Here is a 19367-nt window from a genome sequence, read left to right on the forward strand (position 1 = left end):
CATCTGCGGGCGCCGTGGACCGTAACGGCGCGCCGACGGCCGGCCAGTGGGTTGTGCGTCGCCGTCCATGCAGGCGGCTCTGCTGCTGCTCGTCGCCGCTTCGTCGTCCGCGGCCACCTGGCCCCCGCCACCGACGTGGCCCGCGCCGCCCGCGCTTCAGAACAGGCCCCGTTCACCGCAGTACATCACCGAGCCCAGCGTGTTCCGCCACGGATCGTTCGTGTACAGGCCCCGACCTTCGGCGCAGTACCCGGGCTATCCGCCTCTTCGGCCTGAGGCCGCCACGCCTTCCTCGGCGAAGCTAACCACGGCCCAGTTGGCGTACGTACTCATCGGATCCTGCACGGCACTCAGCGTGCTCTGCCTGGCGGCCGTGGCCGGCTGCAGCTTCCACCGCTGCCGGCGTCGACGGCACACTGCCGCGGCCGCTGCGCGGGCCGCAACGCACCTTCTGGACCCCAGCTGGTCGCTGGGCCCTCGCAACGTCGGCGGCACGTTCGGCCGCTGCAGGCTTCCGTTTGGCGCGGCGTCCAGCCTTCGGGGCGGCGGAGCGGGCCCGCCACCCAGCGAGTGTTCGACGTGTGTGCCGCCTCCCAGGTGCACCTGCGTGGCCGCAGCCGCCGAGTGGTCGATGCCCGTGTGCTGGACGTCCAACGACGAGCGCCTCGTGTGACGCGGGTCGCCATCGATCGTGCCGCCGTTGCCACAGGCACGCGACGCGGTGTGTATACCTACTTATTTCGGCGACTAGAAACATGGCGCTCCGCGCGCTGCCGCTGCTCTACGTGAACATGGGCGGCGAGATGCTCTACATCCTGAGCCAGAGACTCAAGGCGCAGCGGATAGACGCGGACAAGGCGCAGCGAGGTACGTGCCGCTTTCCCGGCGGTGGCTCGACGCGGCTCGGCTCGCTGAGCGCACGCTCCGTCGCGTGTTTCCCAGGCAGCGCCCCCCAAACAGACCGCAACGGCCCGCCACTGCTGGACAGGGACTTCACATATCGCTCGTGCGGTCGCTGTTCCGCAGCCTCGTTGCACAAAACCCGGCTACTCTCGCCGACGCAGTCTGCCGTAGACAATTAGTGGAGTAATCAGACTTAGCGACAAAGGAACGAATCAGGGTAGTGAGTCTTCGATTGACCTGCTGATAAGCGACTGTACAAACTATGGAGTTTACTTGTGCTTTGGAACCTTCGTGAACGGCTAGCATTTACCCATTGCCGTTGCTTCTGTGCACGAACGAAGCGATGTGTTCGTGTGGTTGTGGTCAGTAAGGACGCTGATGCGACTTGCAGAATTGAACAGTGGTCGCGTGGAAGGGATGTTGCATATTTCGAGCTCGGATTTGTTTGGACCGCGTTTTCCTGTTTGCAAAAGGAAATACACAGTAAAGCCATTTATATATGTATCTGACTCTTCCTCTAATTGCTGCACGTTTATTTCGTAGGCATACTCATGCGCTGCTTATCTACTTAGTTGGTTCCCTTGCTGCTTTTTATATGACATCCACACTAAGAAAAGAGTTATGTTCTGGGGTGATTGTTGTCACATTTAAGTGACCTTAAATGTAACTATATCCACGGATCACGTGTCCCACTTCCCTCTAATCTCTTTGTTACTCGCCTATAACAGTTTCATGCACGACAGAGATTGATGCTGACATAGACTTAAAACTGTAGTGATACCGCAGGAACTTTTTTCTGTTACAGTGGCTGGCTTCGTCAAAAGCGTTTTTGAAGTGCAAACCTAGGAGTGAATTAATATGCACCACGATGATCGATGGTTTCAATCCCAAGAATAGATATTCAGCTGTTCTTCATGCACAATCCAAATGCAGCTTCGTAGTCGTTGAAAAAAAAATCGAGTCCCCTTACTCTTACATGGTACCAATGCTGACGCCAAATTTCGTGAATAGTATTCCCTCACGCTAAACAACGTGGCCTCTAAACTTATAGGAAAATATTACGATATATACCCTTCACTTTTCAAATTTCAAAATATCATTAAAGATATGTCGTTTCAGAGTCGTGGTCCAGAGCTGGCTCGTATAATTTTCATCGATCTTCATCTGTACCTTAACACAAGTTCTCGCGTTTTTTGGCTTTTGCTCACCGCCCTGTCTTATTGTGGGCTCCTGCGTGCTTACTACATTTATATATAGAATGACTGAAGTGTCTGAGGAGTATTGTAGTATTACCACTATAGTATTTGTCTGTGGACTCTGGCACAGCAGGTCAGGGTGTGTCTAGGAATATTTTTCCTGTGGGGGGTAGGGTGAGGGGGATACTTTGGCAACTGGTGGTTGCTTTGAAGGCGGTTAAATTTGAAGCATAAAAATTTTGTTTGTTGCGGCCCTGCAGTGCAGAAGGTGTGATGAGCCTATGTGTGTCGGCAGGATTTTGTCTTGAGGGGGGTGCAAACCAGTGTTGCATCGCCCTGGTAAGCGGGAGGGGGGGTGGTCCCTTTTGCCCCTTCCTGCCGACACCCGTATGCGCACTTGCTGCCATTCGCCAACTGCATTTGTATTTTCAGCAGATGCCTCCTGTATATACGCCTAAGTAGATTTGATGCAATTTGAGGACAAGGGACCACGTATGCTGTCCCTAGCTCTGCAGTGTAGGCTGACAAACGCGTGCAATTTGTGGCCTAAAGGTACCCGTTCATGCCGTAGCCCGATTTTACCCCACCCCTTTTTTTTTCAGATGTATATAATTGTAGCTGCGATCAGACACCTAGTTTGATAGGTTTTTTTTAGTTAGTTCTAGCGAAAGACAGGGCAAAGGGAGACAGAAGGAGACATACGGTGTTACCCGGGTGTCTTCCTCTGTCCTGTCTTCCTGTCTTTTACTCGCGCTACGGTTTTTTTTTTTTAATACGGGATATCAACAAGCCCACATTGCGATCCTAGTGGGCAATGAGAAAAGCTCGTGTGCGAATTCGGAGCACGCGTCCAAAAATCGATCTCCGACCTTTTGACACCTATGTACCCATAGCTGTCGCAGTGGAATTGCCTATTCACACCCGTGCGCGCTAAGAGTACATGTGAGGAGACCATCAATCATCTGTGCCATTGTTCCCGCCTCAATATACCAGACTGCAGCATTTCCTGTGTAGACTTGGTCATTCGGATTTGATAGAACGAAAGCTCTTGGGAGCCGTCCATCACTACCCCCGGCAAAGAAGCCACAAACGGGCTCTGCGTCATGCTTGTAAGATGTTAGATGAGGGGTCCCAAAAACGCTGCCCGCCGACCTTCCGAAAGCGTCCCACATGTGACGGTCTTTTTTTTTTTTATGACTAGCTGTTTGTGACATTGCTTAACGGGGCTCGAAATATTTTCTTGTCTGTCGTGATTACTAACGCTTTGTTCGGTTAATCTAAACACATGTGTAGTTTTGTGTTTGCTTATTTGTTTTATGTGAAATTTCATGCGATCACCTTGTGTTGAAACCTAACCGCGGACCGATAACTCTATGCTTGAGTACCTATTAGTCACTGTTGCTGATCGATGTTTTTCGAATCCTGACGTTAAATCGTTTTCATAAATGATGGGTGCAAGAGATGCGGGAAGGACCCCCTTTCAAGTGGCAACCTTCGCAGACATTTTGTCCAGGATGGGCTTTTTTTTTTCTCAAGTAACCATACGCAATCATCGTTTCTCGCGCTTAAGTGTCCCATTACGACATAGCACAGATACAGTATATAGTGCATCGTGGCAAGAAATTTAATAATAATAATAATAATAATAATAATAATAATAATAATAATAATAATAATAGTGGTTTAGCGTCCCAAAACAGTGAAATGATTATGATAGACGCCGTAGTGAAGGGCTCCTGTAATTTCGACCACTTTGGATTTTAACTTGCACCTAAACCTATAGATACACGGGCCTCATACATTTTCTCCACCATCGAAAATGCACAAGAAATGCCAAGAGTGTATTCGCAAAACAAATAGTTATTCTTTTGAGACGAAACAAGCTCCACTAGGCGTAAATTTTTTTTTCTTGGAGCGTACACGAGCCCAACAACTCGAACGGCACGCATGAAGACGGTCTCTGGCGTTGCGCTCTTGTCCTTGGAATTCTTGTCCGAGGTACCACACGAACTGGAACGCGCAGGTCACGTCGCCTCGAATTCAAAACGGCAGTGATCGCATCGATCGCGCATTCGGTCTGTATAGCAATGAACAACCGCGGACGCTGCAGTGATGTCCGACATCGTGGCGGCCATGTTCGGAGGACGGCTGCTCGACGAGCTGTTTCGACCTCAGCCGCTCTACTCTGCTCGGGCGCTGCGATCGCTCTTCGAGAAGCTGACGCACACGTCTGTCATGCGACTTAGCCCCGCCAGCATGGACAAGGTGAGTGATTCCGACCTGTAGTTTAACCCATATTTATTTATTTATTTATTTATTTAATTATTTATCGATACTGCAGGCCAATATGCTGGCCCATGCAGGAGGGGGCAAATACAATAATACAATGACAAGGCATTCACGAAAATACTAACAATTCAAGAAGAAAAAAAACGTACAGTGCAAGACTCTTGCATCGCAAAACAATTTACACAAGTGATAGCAACGAAAAGAAAAAAAAATCTGAAGACAATAACAGGGCCACTACACACAGCATGCGATTCACGACACAATTGTAAGAAATGTTTAAACACTGATCATATTTGTACTAAATATTAAGAGAGAAGTTCATATCGCGCATGCAGAGGGCCTTGTGGCATTATTAATCGTTGGGCAAAAAGGGTAGATCGGGATACACACATATTGTGTGCACGGTCACTCCTTCCGTTAATTGTCGCTTACACTAATAATAATATCAACGTCTAATAATAATATTTCACGTTTCAAAACTGCGATATGATTATGACGTACGCCGTAATGGAGTGCTCCGGAAGTTTCGATTATCCGGTGTTTTTTTTATTAACGCGCACTAACACCGCAAAGTACATGCCTCTCCCATTTTGTATCCATCGTAATGCGAGAGATAGCACGTTGTTAGTTAAGACCTTGCTAATTAAGACATAGCTTACAATATAAGTCAGTCTTAAGTTCTGTAGTTAGTGCAGCTTCGCATCACTATAGTGCAAGCAGCCCACATTCTTTTCCCCTGTTTTTTATTGGAAGGAACGCGCCGATGTTATGACGCTTTCGACAATGAGCACGCCGAGTAATGGAAGCGAACGTATCCCACAAGCATTGCACGCAGCGGTTTAGCTTATATATAACGTTGAAAGACAGAATGTTTAAACAACGCATGCAGCAGTAATTATGTAATATGATAGTACTTTATTGGTCCTTATTAAAACAGTGCAAAAGGCGAAAGGCTCAAAAAGTCTTAACACGAGGGCTGACTGACAGCTGATTGCTTTATTCAAGCGAAACAGAAAAAGAACGAAGAGCAAAACATGCGCACGCAATTTATTCACATAAGGGTATACTACACTTGTAACATTATTACGTCTTCTTGCCTATTAAAAGGTGTCTGCCTAGTGTTCACTGAACCGCCTGGGGTTGTATACCCCAGAATTCATCCGCACGACCGCCGTTTATAGACACACAGACTCTGGCATAAGAGCGATAGCTGAATCATGGTGACATGTGTGTTAGTTGATTGCGTTACATGATTGCGAGTCGTTCGTCATGTGCATATGTTGCGATTCGCATGTTTTGTTCTTCCCTTTCTTTATCTGTTTCGCTTGAATAAAGTAACCAGTTGTCAGTCAGCGCTCGTGTATAGTCTATGTCATAACGTCTTTTGCGCTGAACGCAAACCCTTCTTAGCGGATGTTCACACGGGGAACCTTTACAATGATGTAGCCGTTGTACATAAGATTCCCACAAGTTGCGGCAAGGAGTATATCGGCATGTCGGGCCGTTGTATTAATAAGAAAGCATGCGCTGTTACTTAGAAACGATTCAGGTTCGCATCTGCCACATCATTGCAAAGATCGCTTGCACGAACCTCTGATGAACAGCTCGTGCATTTTACGTCCAAGCAAAGATAAGGGGACACGTGAACTAGCGGAGGCGATGTATATTAAGCAAACTGAAGACCAATGCATCATCGTCTCGTCTTTGTCTGTTTGAAAATGAGTTTGATTTCTTAGCTGATAGGTTGTGATGGGTCTGGTGCATTTTTTTTGTTGCGTCGTTTATGTAATTGTACGCATGCGAGGGGGTTTCGTAAGCTAAGCATCGATTTAGTAAAAGTCAGTTGCGTCTGCGCGCTTGTCCGTGTCCCTTCTTCGTCCATCGTCTTCGTTTTGCGCCTACGATTACTGTCCAAGCTGTGCACCAACTACAGCCCGTCAGCAGACGTTATTGAGTGTAACGCGACGGTAGCGTGTTTGCGGCAAAAAGTGCATATATAATATTGTGCACTTTTCAATGGGTAACAAATCGTACGTGGTTACTGCGTTTCCGTCTATCCGATTAGGGAATAAGAATAATTTATAGTTAAGGCATCGCGACGTATTCTCTTAGTCGCACTTCGAGGCTTTGATGGATTATTAGTGTGTTGTATTGTATTTCTTTGATCATGCTCTGAGTGGTGCTTTCGGGTACTTGGGTCCCGTCAGGCAGATGACATCTGCCTTTTGCCCTTGTATCCGAGTCTGAAGTAAAGACAATAACAACTGTCATGCGTGGCATTCACGTCGACGGGGGCTTTGCGTTCCTCGCGCGCAGCTGTACGACCTGATGTGCATGGTGGTCAAGTACCAGCTGTGGGCGTGCTCCAGTCCCCGCGACCTGCTGCCTCTCACGCTCAAGCACCTCGAGGCGGCTGGACCAGGCGGACCAGCCAGTCACGTGGCTGCAGCCGTCCAGAAGGTCAGCGTTGTCAGTCACGTCACGCACTGACGAACGCGCTTCGGCGGCGATAATTGGATGATGACGCCCCTCGACGCCGAACTGTCATTCATGTCCGCGGCTTTAGTCAAAGACGTCATATTTGCGAAACCATCGTGCGACGGAGGTGCGCTGTGCCGTGAGTTGTGGCCTGTGTTACGCCGCGAATGACATCATGCACCGCCGCGTTTTGGTTCAATCGTTCTCAACCGGACAGTGTGGCGCTGATCGCAATTCGTCTGTTTCAATCGATTTGGTAGCAATACTGGCAGTTATTTGCTTCATGTTTTTTTGGGCGCAACTGCATGAACCTGCAGTATTCGCAAGGAGCAGCGTGGTATGTGTGAAGAACGGTTCAGTATACAGGGGTGTAGGCAGAAGGGGGTACGGAGCACCCCCTTCGTCTGAAAAGGAGGCCGGACAGGCAGATGTGGTCGAGTCGAGTGTCATATTGGGGTCTGTATGCAATCTCGAAAAATGGGGGAGGGAAGAGGCACGGGCCAGGTTTGCCACCACCTGGCTGGCTTATTATAAAGTCTGTTATAATAAGTTCATACGCGCAATCAGTTCGTGCATACACCATATAATATCAGCATACGTATGTTATCGACGAATGCACATTGACGTGTAATGCTCAATCAAATCGTCGCGCTTCATTGACCAGGCCTGAAAATGACAACTCATGAGTACCTTCTCGAGTTAATTAGCTGCTCGATGATGGCCCGCTCAGGCTAACATCATTAGAGCACGCGTGAACCGCTATCTTCATTGCCCGAGGCACTACCGTACCCAGAAATTTCTTTCGGGGGGTGTTTATGTGTAGAACGGCTAACTTGGGTGTCTGGTTGCAACAGACGTCATCGTCAGGCTTACAAGTGTCGTTTCACTGCGCAGCATCTTGAGCCCCTGGACTTGGCTAGCCTGCAGAGGGCGCGCTACTCCCTGCTCCGCTTCTACCAGGACCTGCGTGTTCGGGTGCGTATCGCGTTTTTGGGGCCGGTTTCAGAACACACGCACGCATGAATGTATTCGAACTTGGCGTTTATCAACTTTCTCGTTTCCCCGGACCCACAGTTTTTCCCTACCGTGAGCATGAGAGCTGTAGCGTTCGTGGTTTGGGTATAAGGTTTGTGGCGATTCCTGCGAGCCTGCGGCTTTTCAGCGATCCAGGAAGGAAACGGGTCACGTTATGACACCGTTGCTGATGTGCCGTACCTGATGCCAAACCATAATGTGCGAGTCAGTGCTTTTTTTCATTGATCAGTGCATGGACATCCATCCCTGTAAATTGAAAGCGTGCATGTTTAGCTGTTTTCATTCGGTCTTTTCCGGAGCGTGATATGTAGTTTGAATTGGCAATCACAGTTTTTTTTTTCTTTGCTTGCTTAGCTGGCTACTATCTGGCATCACATGTGTATATAGTGTATGAAGCTTAGCACATGCCTGCCTGACGCAGGTGTCGGTGCTGCTTCGAAGTGGCGCACAGCGTCCGAATGGCCAGCTTGCCGTAGTTGCAACTCCGCCAGCGGGAGGCCCGCGCCCAGGAACCATCAAGTGCGCACGCTCTTCGTGAACGAGACACAAGCTGCCTTTACATGCATACACCTGACCCGGTTGTTGCAGGGAATGGGCTCCGGGAGGCTTCCTGCTGTCCGAGAGGAGCTTCGTGGTCGGCGACAACGGAGAGGCCGCCGGCACTCGGCCCGCTCTGGGCACAAACATGCAAGTGTTTACCCGTTCACATCCTTCACTGCGCCGCTCGCAGTCATTCAGTACGTGACGCCGCAGCCGGTAAGGTACTGTCGTGGTCTTCCACTGGACTGAATTACAGATGACGTAATTTGTTGCTATATTTGGTTCCTGCTACCAAGCTCGAAAGCATATGTCAGGCTGCGGTTTTACTTGAAGCTATCCTTTACTTTATAAGTAACACACGTAAAATGAATCCTTAAAATATTCCTCGGCAGCGCCTCGATCGCGACATCTCGTTTCGACTGTTGCTCGTCAACGAGTACATTGACGAGCAACACACGGGCATCACAGTACACGGGCATCAATCATTTTGCCTCCACCTCGATGCGACCGCCGATGCCGGAATTGAACATGCGACTTTCGGGCCAGCAGCAGAGCATCGTAGCCACTGATACACCGCAGCGAACTAAATACGAAAAAAAATCAAGTATGTGCTGCTCACGACTTTGTTCCTCCGCTTTCCGGGGAGTAGAGGCGGCAAGAAAAAAATTAAGAGTGGCTACGCGTTGTCATATCTGACTTCTTTCTGAAACGTTCTACGCACTGAGAAGTATATTAGATGCGAAGCAGCTTTTTGACTAGCCTGTTTAACGTTGTCCCTCCGTCCGCACCGCGCTTCCCTGGCCGAAGGTGTTGGGGCGGTGCCAAGCAGGTCGCGCCTTCCCTCGCAGTGCAAGCACAATGACGCCACTCTCTCCCTAGTCTGTCGCCGCGTGTCATCTCCCTCGCTTCACCCTCTCCAACGCTCGCAACGTTCGAGCGCACATCGACCGAACAGTCTCTATCTGCGATGAAACTTACACGAAACCCAAACCACCTCGCGTGTCTTTGCTAGTTTGAACAAACGTTTACTCTGGTAAACGCTACACCGAGTTTCGCTTCAGACCGTTCTTCCAGCACTCGCGACATCAGAGGTCTTCAACTGCCATTGTGGTCGAAAGCTTGCACGATAGCCTTGCACGTCAAACAATGGCGCGCAGGCCTGACTGAGTAAAGATATATAAAGCTAGGTTCACTTGAGGCTCCACCTTTACCCCCACCCAACGTTTCTAGATTACATTGCCCCGTTCCCATGCTCCATTCTGCGTTTTCTGTTGATCGACAGTAGGTTTTCATTGCCCAAACGCCGCGCGCTAACGTCTGTCAGTTCCCGGAAGAGTCCGCACTCGCGAGTTGCGCGCACGAGATGCACCTCTTCAGCGTACATACATACACGCATGCACGCTGTGTCGGCAGGTATTCTGGGGCACCGTCGGTGTCGTCGCCAACGACTCCACCAAGCACGGGCGTGGCCGAGCTAGGACTACTGCTGCGCCTGCTGGGACCTGACGACGAGGAGCCGGGACTCGCCAACCTCGCTCTCGACGAGCAGCTCCTCAATTGAGCGCCGCCGTTACTTTAGCCTGTCGTCTCGGCACGCATTTCTCCAAGAGCAAAATAAAGATCGATGCCATTTACGTTTATGCTGTCGTCGAACATTTCTTGTTGTATGTTTAGCCCACACATATAGCGAACAAGTGCTCTTTTCTTTATTATCGCGATTCAGTCTTGCCCTTACGGAATAATGCTTGCACTCGAAGAAAACCACTAAAACATCGAAATAGAAACAGTTCCCCCTTCCATATTTGCACGTTTTAACGGCTTTCTTCATACCTGCCCTTGGAGATTAGACACGGGAAGCCTGTTGCAGCTCCTTTTTAAAGCGCGCCAATGGCTCCACAAGAAACCTTCAAATGTACTCGCTGCTGTCCTTCAGAGAGGGCCGAAGAAATCCCCAGACAAGCTGCTGTTTAGTTCCCAGCGGAGTGGAAAGGAAGGCGTAATTTCGCTTATCGTCATCATTTCGCGCGTCACACACATCCCCCATTGTGCAAAGTACGCGTGCTTTCTGGAGCGTGCCGAAAATCTCGCACCGCGATAGCTGAAAGCTGCGCAGAAGCGTCAGCTTTTTGCGCATGCACTTACGCATGCAGTGTGTGTGTGTGTGTTGCCACGCGTGACACTTTAAAAGCGCATTAGGCTTGAGTACTTCTGAAAACATTGTTTTAAAGAATGACGCAGCAAGGGGAGCGGTACACACGAAGCCGCCGGGAGTTAGGGTAGGACAGGGGTGGGAGCCGTACGTGTGTGAGCATGCGCCATCCACTGCGGTGCCGAACTCAACTGAAACGCGGTTGATCGGTTTAAACATGCAAGCATACACGTATGACGCGGCGGCTCGAATCGACCCATCTAGCCTACAGTTATCTCATCGTTACGAGCAGCATACCTTGTAACTTTGCGTTTCGTGCGAGACGCGCTTTAGTAAAAATCGAACTACCCGCCATTTCAAGTATGCTGCGATTGGGATTGTTGTGTAGTAGACAGCGACCTACTTGACAAAAGACGCGTAAAAAACCTACAATATATTAATTCGTTTTTTTTTCACGTTATAAATGTTTACATTATAACTGTGTCTGTCTTATATGCAATAACTTGCAATAATAGGTTTGTTTTAACGTGCCGCGGCTGTTGTTCGGCTGGCATGTCGGCTGGTCACAGGTTGCTGTAACAGGCGGGCGGTTGTAGCAGCTTCGTTTATGATTACGCTATCCCGACTTTTGTCATAATAGATAGCAATTTTCGTGGATTTGGTCACACCTTACGCGCTTGTGAAAGCAAGGATCGTGAGTACAAGCCACATGTCGTCTTCCTTGACCACCTGGGCTGCGCTACGGAGGTAATCCTACGAGAAGTGAAGCTTCGTTTAGTTTTGCTTCGTAGTGTGATCACGGGCAACTGTCTGCAGCAGCGAGCGCCACGCACATACCCAAGCAGAACGGCTTAATGGCTGGTCGACAGTGACCTTGAAGCAAGCTTTTCCTGACGCGCCAACTAAAAAACGAAAACAACGTGCTCGATGGTTTCAGTCTTGGGTATCGTTCGTACTCAGCGGAGAACACAAGGTGCTTTCAGGAAGAATACCTGAATGCGCTCATTCACACCCATTCGTGCATGCGTATTAAGTCGGGATTTCACAAACAAAAGTCTCATGTAAGCTGTTTCTTGAAAGCAAGCTTGAACTTAAATGGTAAAATTGTGCATTCCACATTGTTTTTTGTAGCATATCATGTTCGCGTCATCCGTTTCACATCGTTTCTTTTTTTTTTTTTACCATGCAAGACGCATGGTCTTAGTAAGCTTCTGCTGTCAGCTGTTAAAAGCTAGCTTTAACTTTGGTGGTCCCGGTGTCTCGTGTAGCATCATATAATCCTGTCGTCGGTTCGTCATCGTTGTTTCTTTTCTTTAATCATGCAGGGCAAGTGGTCTTCGTAAGCTTCTGCAGAAGTCTCGAGTTCCATGTGGTAGTCCAACGCTGCGGCATTACACGCCCCGACGTGCCGTCCTTTATGTGCCAGGCAGCGATGAGAGAAAGATAACGAAGGCGTTCGGCCTAGATGCTGACTGCATGGTGCTGGACTGTGAGGATGGCGTGGCAGCCAATAAGAAGGTGTGGACTCCATCCGTACGATGACTGCATTGAAAGGATATACATTTGTGTCGTATGCGTACATTTCAAGTGTTTGTCTGCAGCAAGCTCGGCACTACTACAAGATCAATGAGAGTAAGGTTGACATAATGAACCAGAGGGAAGTGCACTTGATGAGTGCACCAAGAAAATGAAATGCTTACGCTCGTGAAAAATTATTATTATTGTCAGTACAGCAACCTAAAAAAAAAAAAAAAGACCTGCTTAAAGCCCTGTTCTACAAGGACTTTAGATGTCTTGTTATGCTAATGAAAACAAATCGTTGCATGAGCATGTAGGCTTCAAGTGTCTGTCATTCCTTAATAATAGCTATGTTTCTGTTACAGTAAAATGCTATTCTGACTACCTTTAACAGCAGAATGATAGCCAAGTTGACAATGTTTACACGTCCTGGCATTCTTTAGCATAACAAGTTGTCCAGGCACCAATCGGTGTTACTTTTTCTCTGCAGTTATAGGCTGATTACAACCAGCTGACGATGTCCCATTTCAGAAAGAAGCACGTGAGACAGTGGCTCGTGTGCTGGACAAAGGGGAGAGGCCACAGGGATGCAGAGACCTGGCGGTGCGCATCAATGCTGTAAGCACGGGCCTTGCAGAGGATGACATTCGATGCCTCCTGGGCGCTTCTCATCTACCCAACACGATGCTGGTGCCTAAAGTGGAAGAGATCAAGCAACTAGACTGGGTAAGCCATTAGCATTAAGGCGCCATCAAGGCCAGGCATTTTAAACTGTAAAGGTTTATTCACGCTAGTGGTCGGCAGAGGTCGCATGACTGACCGTGACTGCTGATCGAGAAGTGACTTACGGCAACTGACATCCACAATAGCTAGCGCAACATGCCTATCACCAGACACAGATGGGGCCATGGCTGTTTGATCACGCCATGACCATCTTGTGACTTTGTGATTCTCACGTCTGATTGATTCCCAAGTTTTGAAACAGCTGAGAAAGCAAGTACTGAGGGTCTGGAACAGTCACCTTATGACAAAAGTGATCATTCACGTCTTCTTGCGACTGGTTGTTTCGTGACCAACTCTGTCACACATATGCTGCGAGTTGCTGGCATGAATGAGCCTGAAAAAAACAACAACAATGAACTGTGGCACTAAATACTTTCAACCAGTCAGGCCGATGTATCGCTTCCATGAATTTGAATGCACTGCATTTTTGTAAATGAACAGCTGTAAGGAAAGATTTTTTTCAAATATGAGTGTCATTTTTCAACATTATAGGTTTCTTGTTCATGCGCTTGCTTATGTTGTCCGTCTTTGCACAATAATATATTTTTACAGTTTCCAAGTCAGACAAAGAGTTAGCAATAGGAAAGTAACATTTTACTATTGTTTTAAAAATACAGGATGACATAACTCGGCAAAAAGCAGTGTTTTGTTAGCAAGGTTGTGTTCATTGACAAGTGTAATATCATTTTCTCCTTTCTTTTTTATAATTAAAAGGCTCTCATTTTTATTCATTTGTGGTTGTGTAATCATTAAAGTAACTTGACCTAAGAATGCATGGCAGTTTTGTAGCTAAGCTCTACAAACAGAAGGTCTGTAATAGAATGCCTCATTTGAAAAGCAGGGGTTGGGGGTGTGGGTAATGATGCTTCTGTCTGGCCTTTGAGCTATCTGATAATTCGCACATGCCTATGACTTCAGGCACAGGGGGCTAGAATCGGAGCCACATTGTGCTCGGAGGCTGAACTGTCCTCACCTCATGCCAGGTGAGGGACCAGGTGGAACGGGCTCTAGGCGAGCGGCAACATCGACTCGAGCTCATCGTGTGCATCGAGACAGCACTGGGCCTACTCAACTGCCACCAGGTGCTCCAGCATGCCTCTTCCATGACTCACAGCCGCCTGCAGTTGGCTGGCCTGCTGTTTGGTTCGGATGACTTCACGGCCAGTATAGGTAGGCGCTTGTTAAGGCAAATATAAAGCAAAGCTTGTGACAAGTTAGAGGTTTGGGTGGCATGTGATATCGCATGTGAAAAGCCCGCGCCGTTAGCTGTTCTGGGAAAGAGCAGTGCTTAGAACAAATGGATGCAGTTGCACCGTTGTACAGTTCAAAAGTGGCCTGCAGCAACAGTACGTCACTATAGCTTGTTCACTGGAACTTATGGTATACACAATTGAAATGATGGGCCATGAATATTGCCACTTAGTGAAGAGGTCGTGGCTAAGTAACATGGCTTTAAAGTAGGTCAAGTCGCTCTGTGTCTTAAATCAAAAGCGTACTCCTACGTGCAGGAGCTCGTCGCACACCGGAAGCTACAGAAGTTCTAATGGCGCGTCAGCAGCTGGTGGTGTTGGCGAAGGCATACGGTCTCCAGGCTGTTGACATGGTCACAATAGACTTGAAAAGTAAGTGTGTAAGGTGCCTTCTGTAGGTGTGAATCGGGACAGCTGCCATGTTTCGCAGCTTTGAGGTGTTTTATTGTTTGTGTATGAGAGTAGCACTGCCAAATGTTTTTGTAATTTATTTCAGTGTAGCAACGTAACAGAATGTAGCAGAATTTTCTGGTGAAATAAACTTTTGAATCACCTACTTATTTTCTGTAGCATATGCAAGTCTGTTGCTAATCAATAAAAATGAGGACTTTTTTTTTTTGAGGGAGCCAGGGATTTAATGACCAAGTTTCAGGAAGCTTCATTTACCCAGTGTGCCAAAATGCTGAAAAAACACTATGAAGTCTGTGATGTCCTCATCAGAGGTTTGAGCACGGAATTTAGAAGAGATACTTTTGACATTGATAACTGTGCATAAACCTGTGGTGGCAAAAATAGCGACACTACAGTAGACTTTTCTTCAAGACTAACTCGAGGGACACAATAATTTGTTCGTTTTATTATAAGTGTCCCGAAAAACCAAATGCTGACATGCCAAGTAAACCCAAATAGGTTGCTTGAAAAACTGAATGACGTATACTTGTAATGGGGCGGAAAGGAACGAGAAAAAGCATTTATTTGGCTGAGCTTAATAAAAACTATGCTTTCAAGTAGATTATTTTGACTAATTTAATGAGTACTCGATTTGGTGAGTTCATAATAAATATTCTCCTGAATAAATTGCTATCACATTTTAACAACAGAACTGTAGTACGACCCTATTTTGACGATCAGAAAAAAAGCTAAAGAAGTAGATACAAGCAGAATGTTCCTTCAAAGAATGGAGAATTCATTCTTGTGGCTGTTCACTTTCTAAGAAGTTATTTTTTACTGGCTTTGATATCACTTTTGAATACGCCTGCATTGTGTACCGCTACCTTGACAAAGTCAGTATATACCAAGTTGCTTATGACAGTCTGCGAGCTTTCCTTTGAGCTTCGGATATTTTCTTATTTTTAGCAGTAACTTTTCCTGAACGACATGCAGCTGAAAATCTCTGTTGACACTTTTCTTGATCACAAGCCTCGAGCACACACAAAAGGCACGGTGCAGCTACATTTTGTGAGCAAAATGACCTTCCGTTGTGCACTTTCATAATCAAAAATGGAGCATCAAAATTAGCATATGTCATTGGGAACACATACGACACGCACAGGCCCTATGCAAAACAACACAAGCTGACCACAGCACATACTCAGATGCCATTGTGTGACTGCCCCTCTGATGGGAGTGCTAGTGCCGCATATGTGGTTTTCGTTTCATGTGATTACAATGCACAGACAATCTTTGTTCCCATTTTCACTTTCATTTGGCTTTTCTTGGCACCCCTTCCCTTGCATTTTCCCCTCTAGCCAAGCTCTTGTGCTCTTTTGTTCTCTACTGTACTCCTGTCGGCAAACTAAAGAACGTGAGGAGAATAGGAAAGGAGGAATGCTTTTTGTTGCTTTGTTCACTGATAATGCTGGCCCTTTCTCCACCTGCAGGCTAGGGCTTAGGGAAGCACCGGCTTTATCTGTTGACCTTTCTATTCCACTTATCTCGCTTTCTCCTTCCATGTCCCAATCTGCTTTAGATTTGCTTCGAGTTTTTGGGCCTGGAAGGTTTTTTTTTTTTTTTTTTTTCAGTTTGCTTTCTTTTGTTCACCTGAATGTCCTCATCAAGACTGTAATGTTCTTTGCACAGAATTCCCGTTGTTGTTGGTCGCTGAGAGAGGTAGTCTTATCAGAAGAGTCTTACACAGCTGAAGCGCAAAAAAGGGTAACAACAAACTAAGAGAGCAACGAGGACAAGCACCAACTTCCATTAAAATTTTATTGCAAACCACCAAGAATCTATACCTGTCACATGACATCACAGTCAAATCAATGAATGAACAAAAATAAAAATAAAACTCAAACAGCAGTGAATTTACATGGAAAAACCACATGCCAGTGAATTCAAGTACTATAGTTGTTTTTTTTGTTATTACTATGTATAGATGGCTTGGTGACGCAGCTTCGATTTGCTATCGCCGCCACCTCAATGGTGAGCCTTACTTTATTGTTGGAGTGAGCAGCCAACACAGTTGTTTTATCATACATTGGTTTGCACTTGCTCTGCGCAATGAGTCACCAGGAAATCATCAGATCCCTTTTTCACTTTCTGGTTATGTTCAAGGTTCAAGTCATCTCACATTGAGGCATCTGCCTGTTTGTCCGACGTAACTTAGACCACAGCTCGAAGGTGCGTCACATACTGCATTCTTCACACATTGAACAAATTCATTCCGGTGCTTAGTGTTACACTCGTTAAGAGGCCTTCTTACAGGATTAGTTCTTGCACATAACTGCGACAACTTATTCGGCGCAGAAAATACTACTGAGACCCCTGCCCTATGATCAATCTTCTTTAAATTATGTGAAATTCCATGCAGGTATGGAATCGCAGCCAAGTAGCCCGCTCTCACACCTTGTTATCAGAAGAGGCCTGTTACGTAATTCGTCTTAAGCATTTTTTTTGTTTTTTTGCATTGAGATTATGGGCAACCAAACAAACACTCCTGTGTTGTTAGTCCTAAGCGAGAATTCATCTTAACAGAGCTCGTCTTACTAGGCGTTTACTGTAGAATTTGTAGAGAATAATTCATCAGTCTTAAACTAACACATTGGCTGAATATAGCGTCCCTGGTAAGACTTTTCTGGGAGCTGAACAAATTTGAATCTTGTGGCCAGTCTTGGTAGCAGTGGTTGAACCATGGAGCTGCCGACAGTCAGGTGGAAGGCAGGAGGAGAGATACGTAGACTTGCTGATTGGTTGGCTTCTGTGACGACGTCAATAGTTAAGGAGACGGCACAGCGTTACATGCGAGCGTTGAGTTCACCAGACTCTGCTGACAAGCTACTGTTTCAGCCTTGTGTAAAACGCTGCTTAAGTGTGTGTGTGTGTGTGTGCGTGTGCAGATGAAGAGTTGCTGCTACGGCAGTGTGCAGAGGGGGCGGCCATGGGGTTTACGGGCAAGCAGGTTATCCACCCATCGCAGATTGCACCAACCCAGGAGGCCTTTGCCCCAACTCCTGCTCAACTCGACAGGGCACGGCGCCTCGTCGAGGAATTTCACCAGCACCAACGACAAGGAAAGGTTAGGAACCACCAAATCACCTAGCTGCTTGCGCTCATCTACATACAGACGGTGAAACTTCTGAGTGTGCTGAAGGAACCTCTGTGTTCCTGATATGGGGAAAAGAAACTGAGATTGGCAAACCGCTTTTAATTCTAGTACGACATGTGCAATTTTATTTTTGCAGGATAATGATCTTGTCAGGACATCTAGTCTAAATGGGACCATTAATGGGACTTTCTAAAACACAATTTCTGTAGCCTAATGAAATTTTATTGTTGAAAATATATGTGTTCCTGAACCAATTTTTCATAACATGTTTCTTAAAACAAAACCTTTCAAACAAGCAAAAGGAGTGTGTCCAGATTTGTCCACGTTGACAAGAGTTTTGCAGTACCTTGAAAAAAAAAAAAGCGTAGGCTTGCTCAGTCACGAGGAAGTGCCCAAATAATCTAGTTTGCTTAATTTACAGTGTCAAATCAATGAGGTAAACCTTAAACTTTCAAGATATTGGTGCAAGCAATTTTTCTGTGAAATCCATTTATTGTCGTTGTACTACCACAACTTGACTGTATCCAAATATAAAAAATGCCAGCATTTCTCTTAGATTCATTGGGGAGTAATGTGCATGCCATTCCAAATGATCCTACTCAAAAAAGGACCACTATTTATGTTCAGACAGCATTTTTTGAGCTAAAGCATGCAGTGGACAACTTCTGCTTAATAATTTTTTAAACATTAGTTTGTTAGTATATACCTAATTGGTGTTTTTCTTTAATCACCTCTCTAAATATAGAATTTTTTTGTTTAAGAGAGAAAACTATACGTATCTTCTGCTGGCATTGCCATATGACAATTCTGTAACAGTTGACTGTGCTGTTGTGATGGCGTACGTAAATCCGTTTTACAGAAATGTCCTCCCCCCCTTTTTTTTCTCTATTTTTCCCCCTGCATTGTGTTGTCTATAAGTTAGTTACTAATCATGCTACATTCATTGGTGGTCTAAGCATATTTGTAATCAAGATATAGCAGTGCGAGTACAGCTTGTACAAAATTAAGTAAAGTGTTCAAATGTGACATGCAGAATGTTCAAATAGCACACGTTTTCTATCATGTCATCTTGCAGGGAGCATTTGTGTTCGAAGGCAGCATGATCGACATGCCCAGTGTGCGACAAGCACTCAACATTGTGGAAGCAGACCAAGCTATTCATGGCAAGCCTTCTTAAAGCAAATAAAGAAAGCTTCATATTCGTGTAAACCCTCCAGACCTGCTTTGTATGATCACATGAGCTGAAAGAACACCAGCTAGTGTTCCAATTCAGCCAATCAACACCTCTGATAGCACAATATTTTTTTTCATTAAATGGACCCATCGCCTGAGGCACCACCAGACCATCAACAGTCGGTATGATGGCACAGGGGTTAATTTCCTCTTTTCCCCGCCTCGTCCGAATGAACATTTAATATTTTATTTGTTTATTCATTCACTAAAAGGATCATGAACAAAAATTTACAAAGGAGCTCCTTCAGGAGATGCCTAAGTCATGCACAAGCAATTTGTTTTATTGTACGTTGCTCCTTTTGTCGTGGGTAGTTTTTGTTTAATAGCGAAGTTATCATAGCTTGGTGTAAAATCTCCATCGTGACCCAAAAGCTGTAATCATCATAATGAGTATGGGCCTCAGAAATTGGGAGAATATTACTACTCAACCCTGGTTCACTAAAAAAAAA

The 19367-nt window shown here is 46.4% G+C and overlaps 2 protein-coding genes across 2 annotated transcripts; both read left to right on the forward strand.

Annotated features, from left to right (window-relative positions):
* The first annotated feature begins 616 nt into the window (after positions 1 to 616).
* OSCP1 (Organic solute carrier partner 1) lies at positions 617 to 10075 on the forward strand. Its single transcript, XM_075894996.1, has 7 exons — positions 617 to 867; positions 4210 to 4364; positions 6705 to 6848; positions 7761 to 7841; positions 8323 to 8420; positions 8490 to 8588; positions 9855 to 10075. The coding sequence occupies exons 1-7, from the start codon at positions 756 to 758 to the stop codon at positions 10000 to 10002; spliced, it is 837 nt and encodes a 278-aa protein (XP_075751111.1). The 5' UTR covers positions 617 to 755; the 3' UTR covers positions 10003 to 10075.
* Positions 10076 to 11116: 1041 nt separating this feature from the next.
* Positions 11117 to 18894, forward strand: LOC119174885 (citramalyl-CoA lyase, mitochondrial). The gene is made up of 7 exons (XM_037426002.2): positions 11117 to 11337; positions 11916 to 12108; positions 12640 to 12834; positions 13875 to 14061; positions 14400 to 14513; positions 17477 to 17655; positions 18761 to 18894. The coding sequence occupies exons 1-7, from the start codon at positions 11300 to 11302 to the stop codon at positions 18860 to 18862; spliced, it is 1008 nt and encodes a 335-aa protein (XP_037281899.2). The 5' UTR covers positions 11117 to 11299; the 3' UTR covers positions 18863 to 18894.
* The last annotated feature ends 473 nt before the right edge of the window (positions 18895 to 19367 follow it).

The sequence above is a fragment of the Rhipicephalus microplus genome, chromosome 5, assembly GCF_043290135.1.
Source record: "Rhipicephalus microplus isolate Deutch F79 chromosome 5, USDA_Rmic, whole genome shotgun sequence".
Classification (NCBI taxonomy): Eukaryota; Metazoa; Arthropoda; class Arachnida; order Ixodida; family Ixodidae; genus Rhipicephalus; species Rhipicephalus microplus.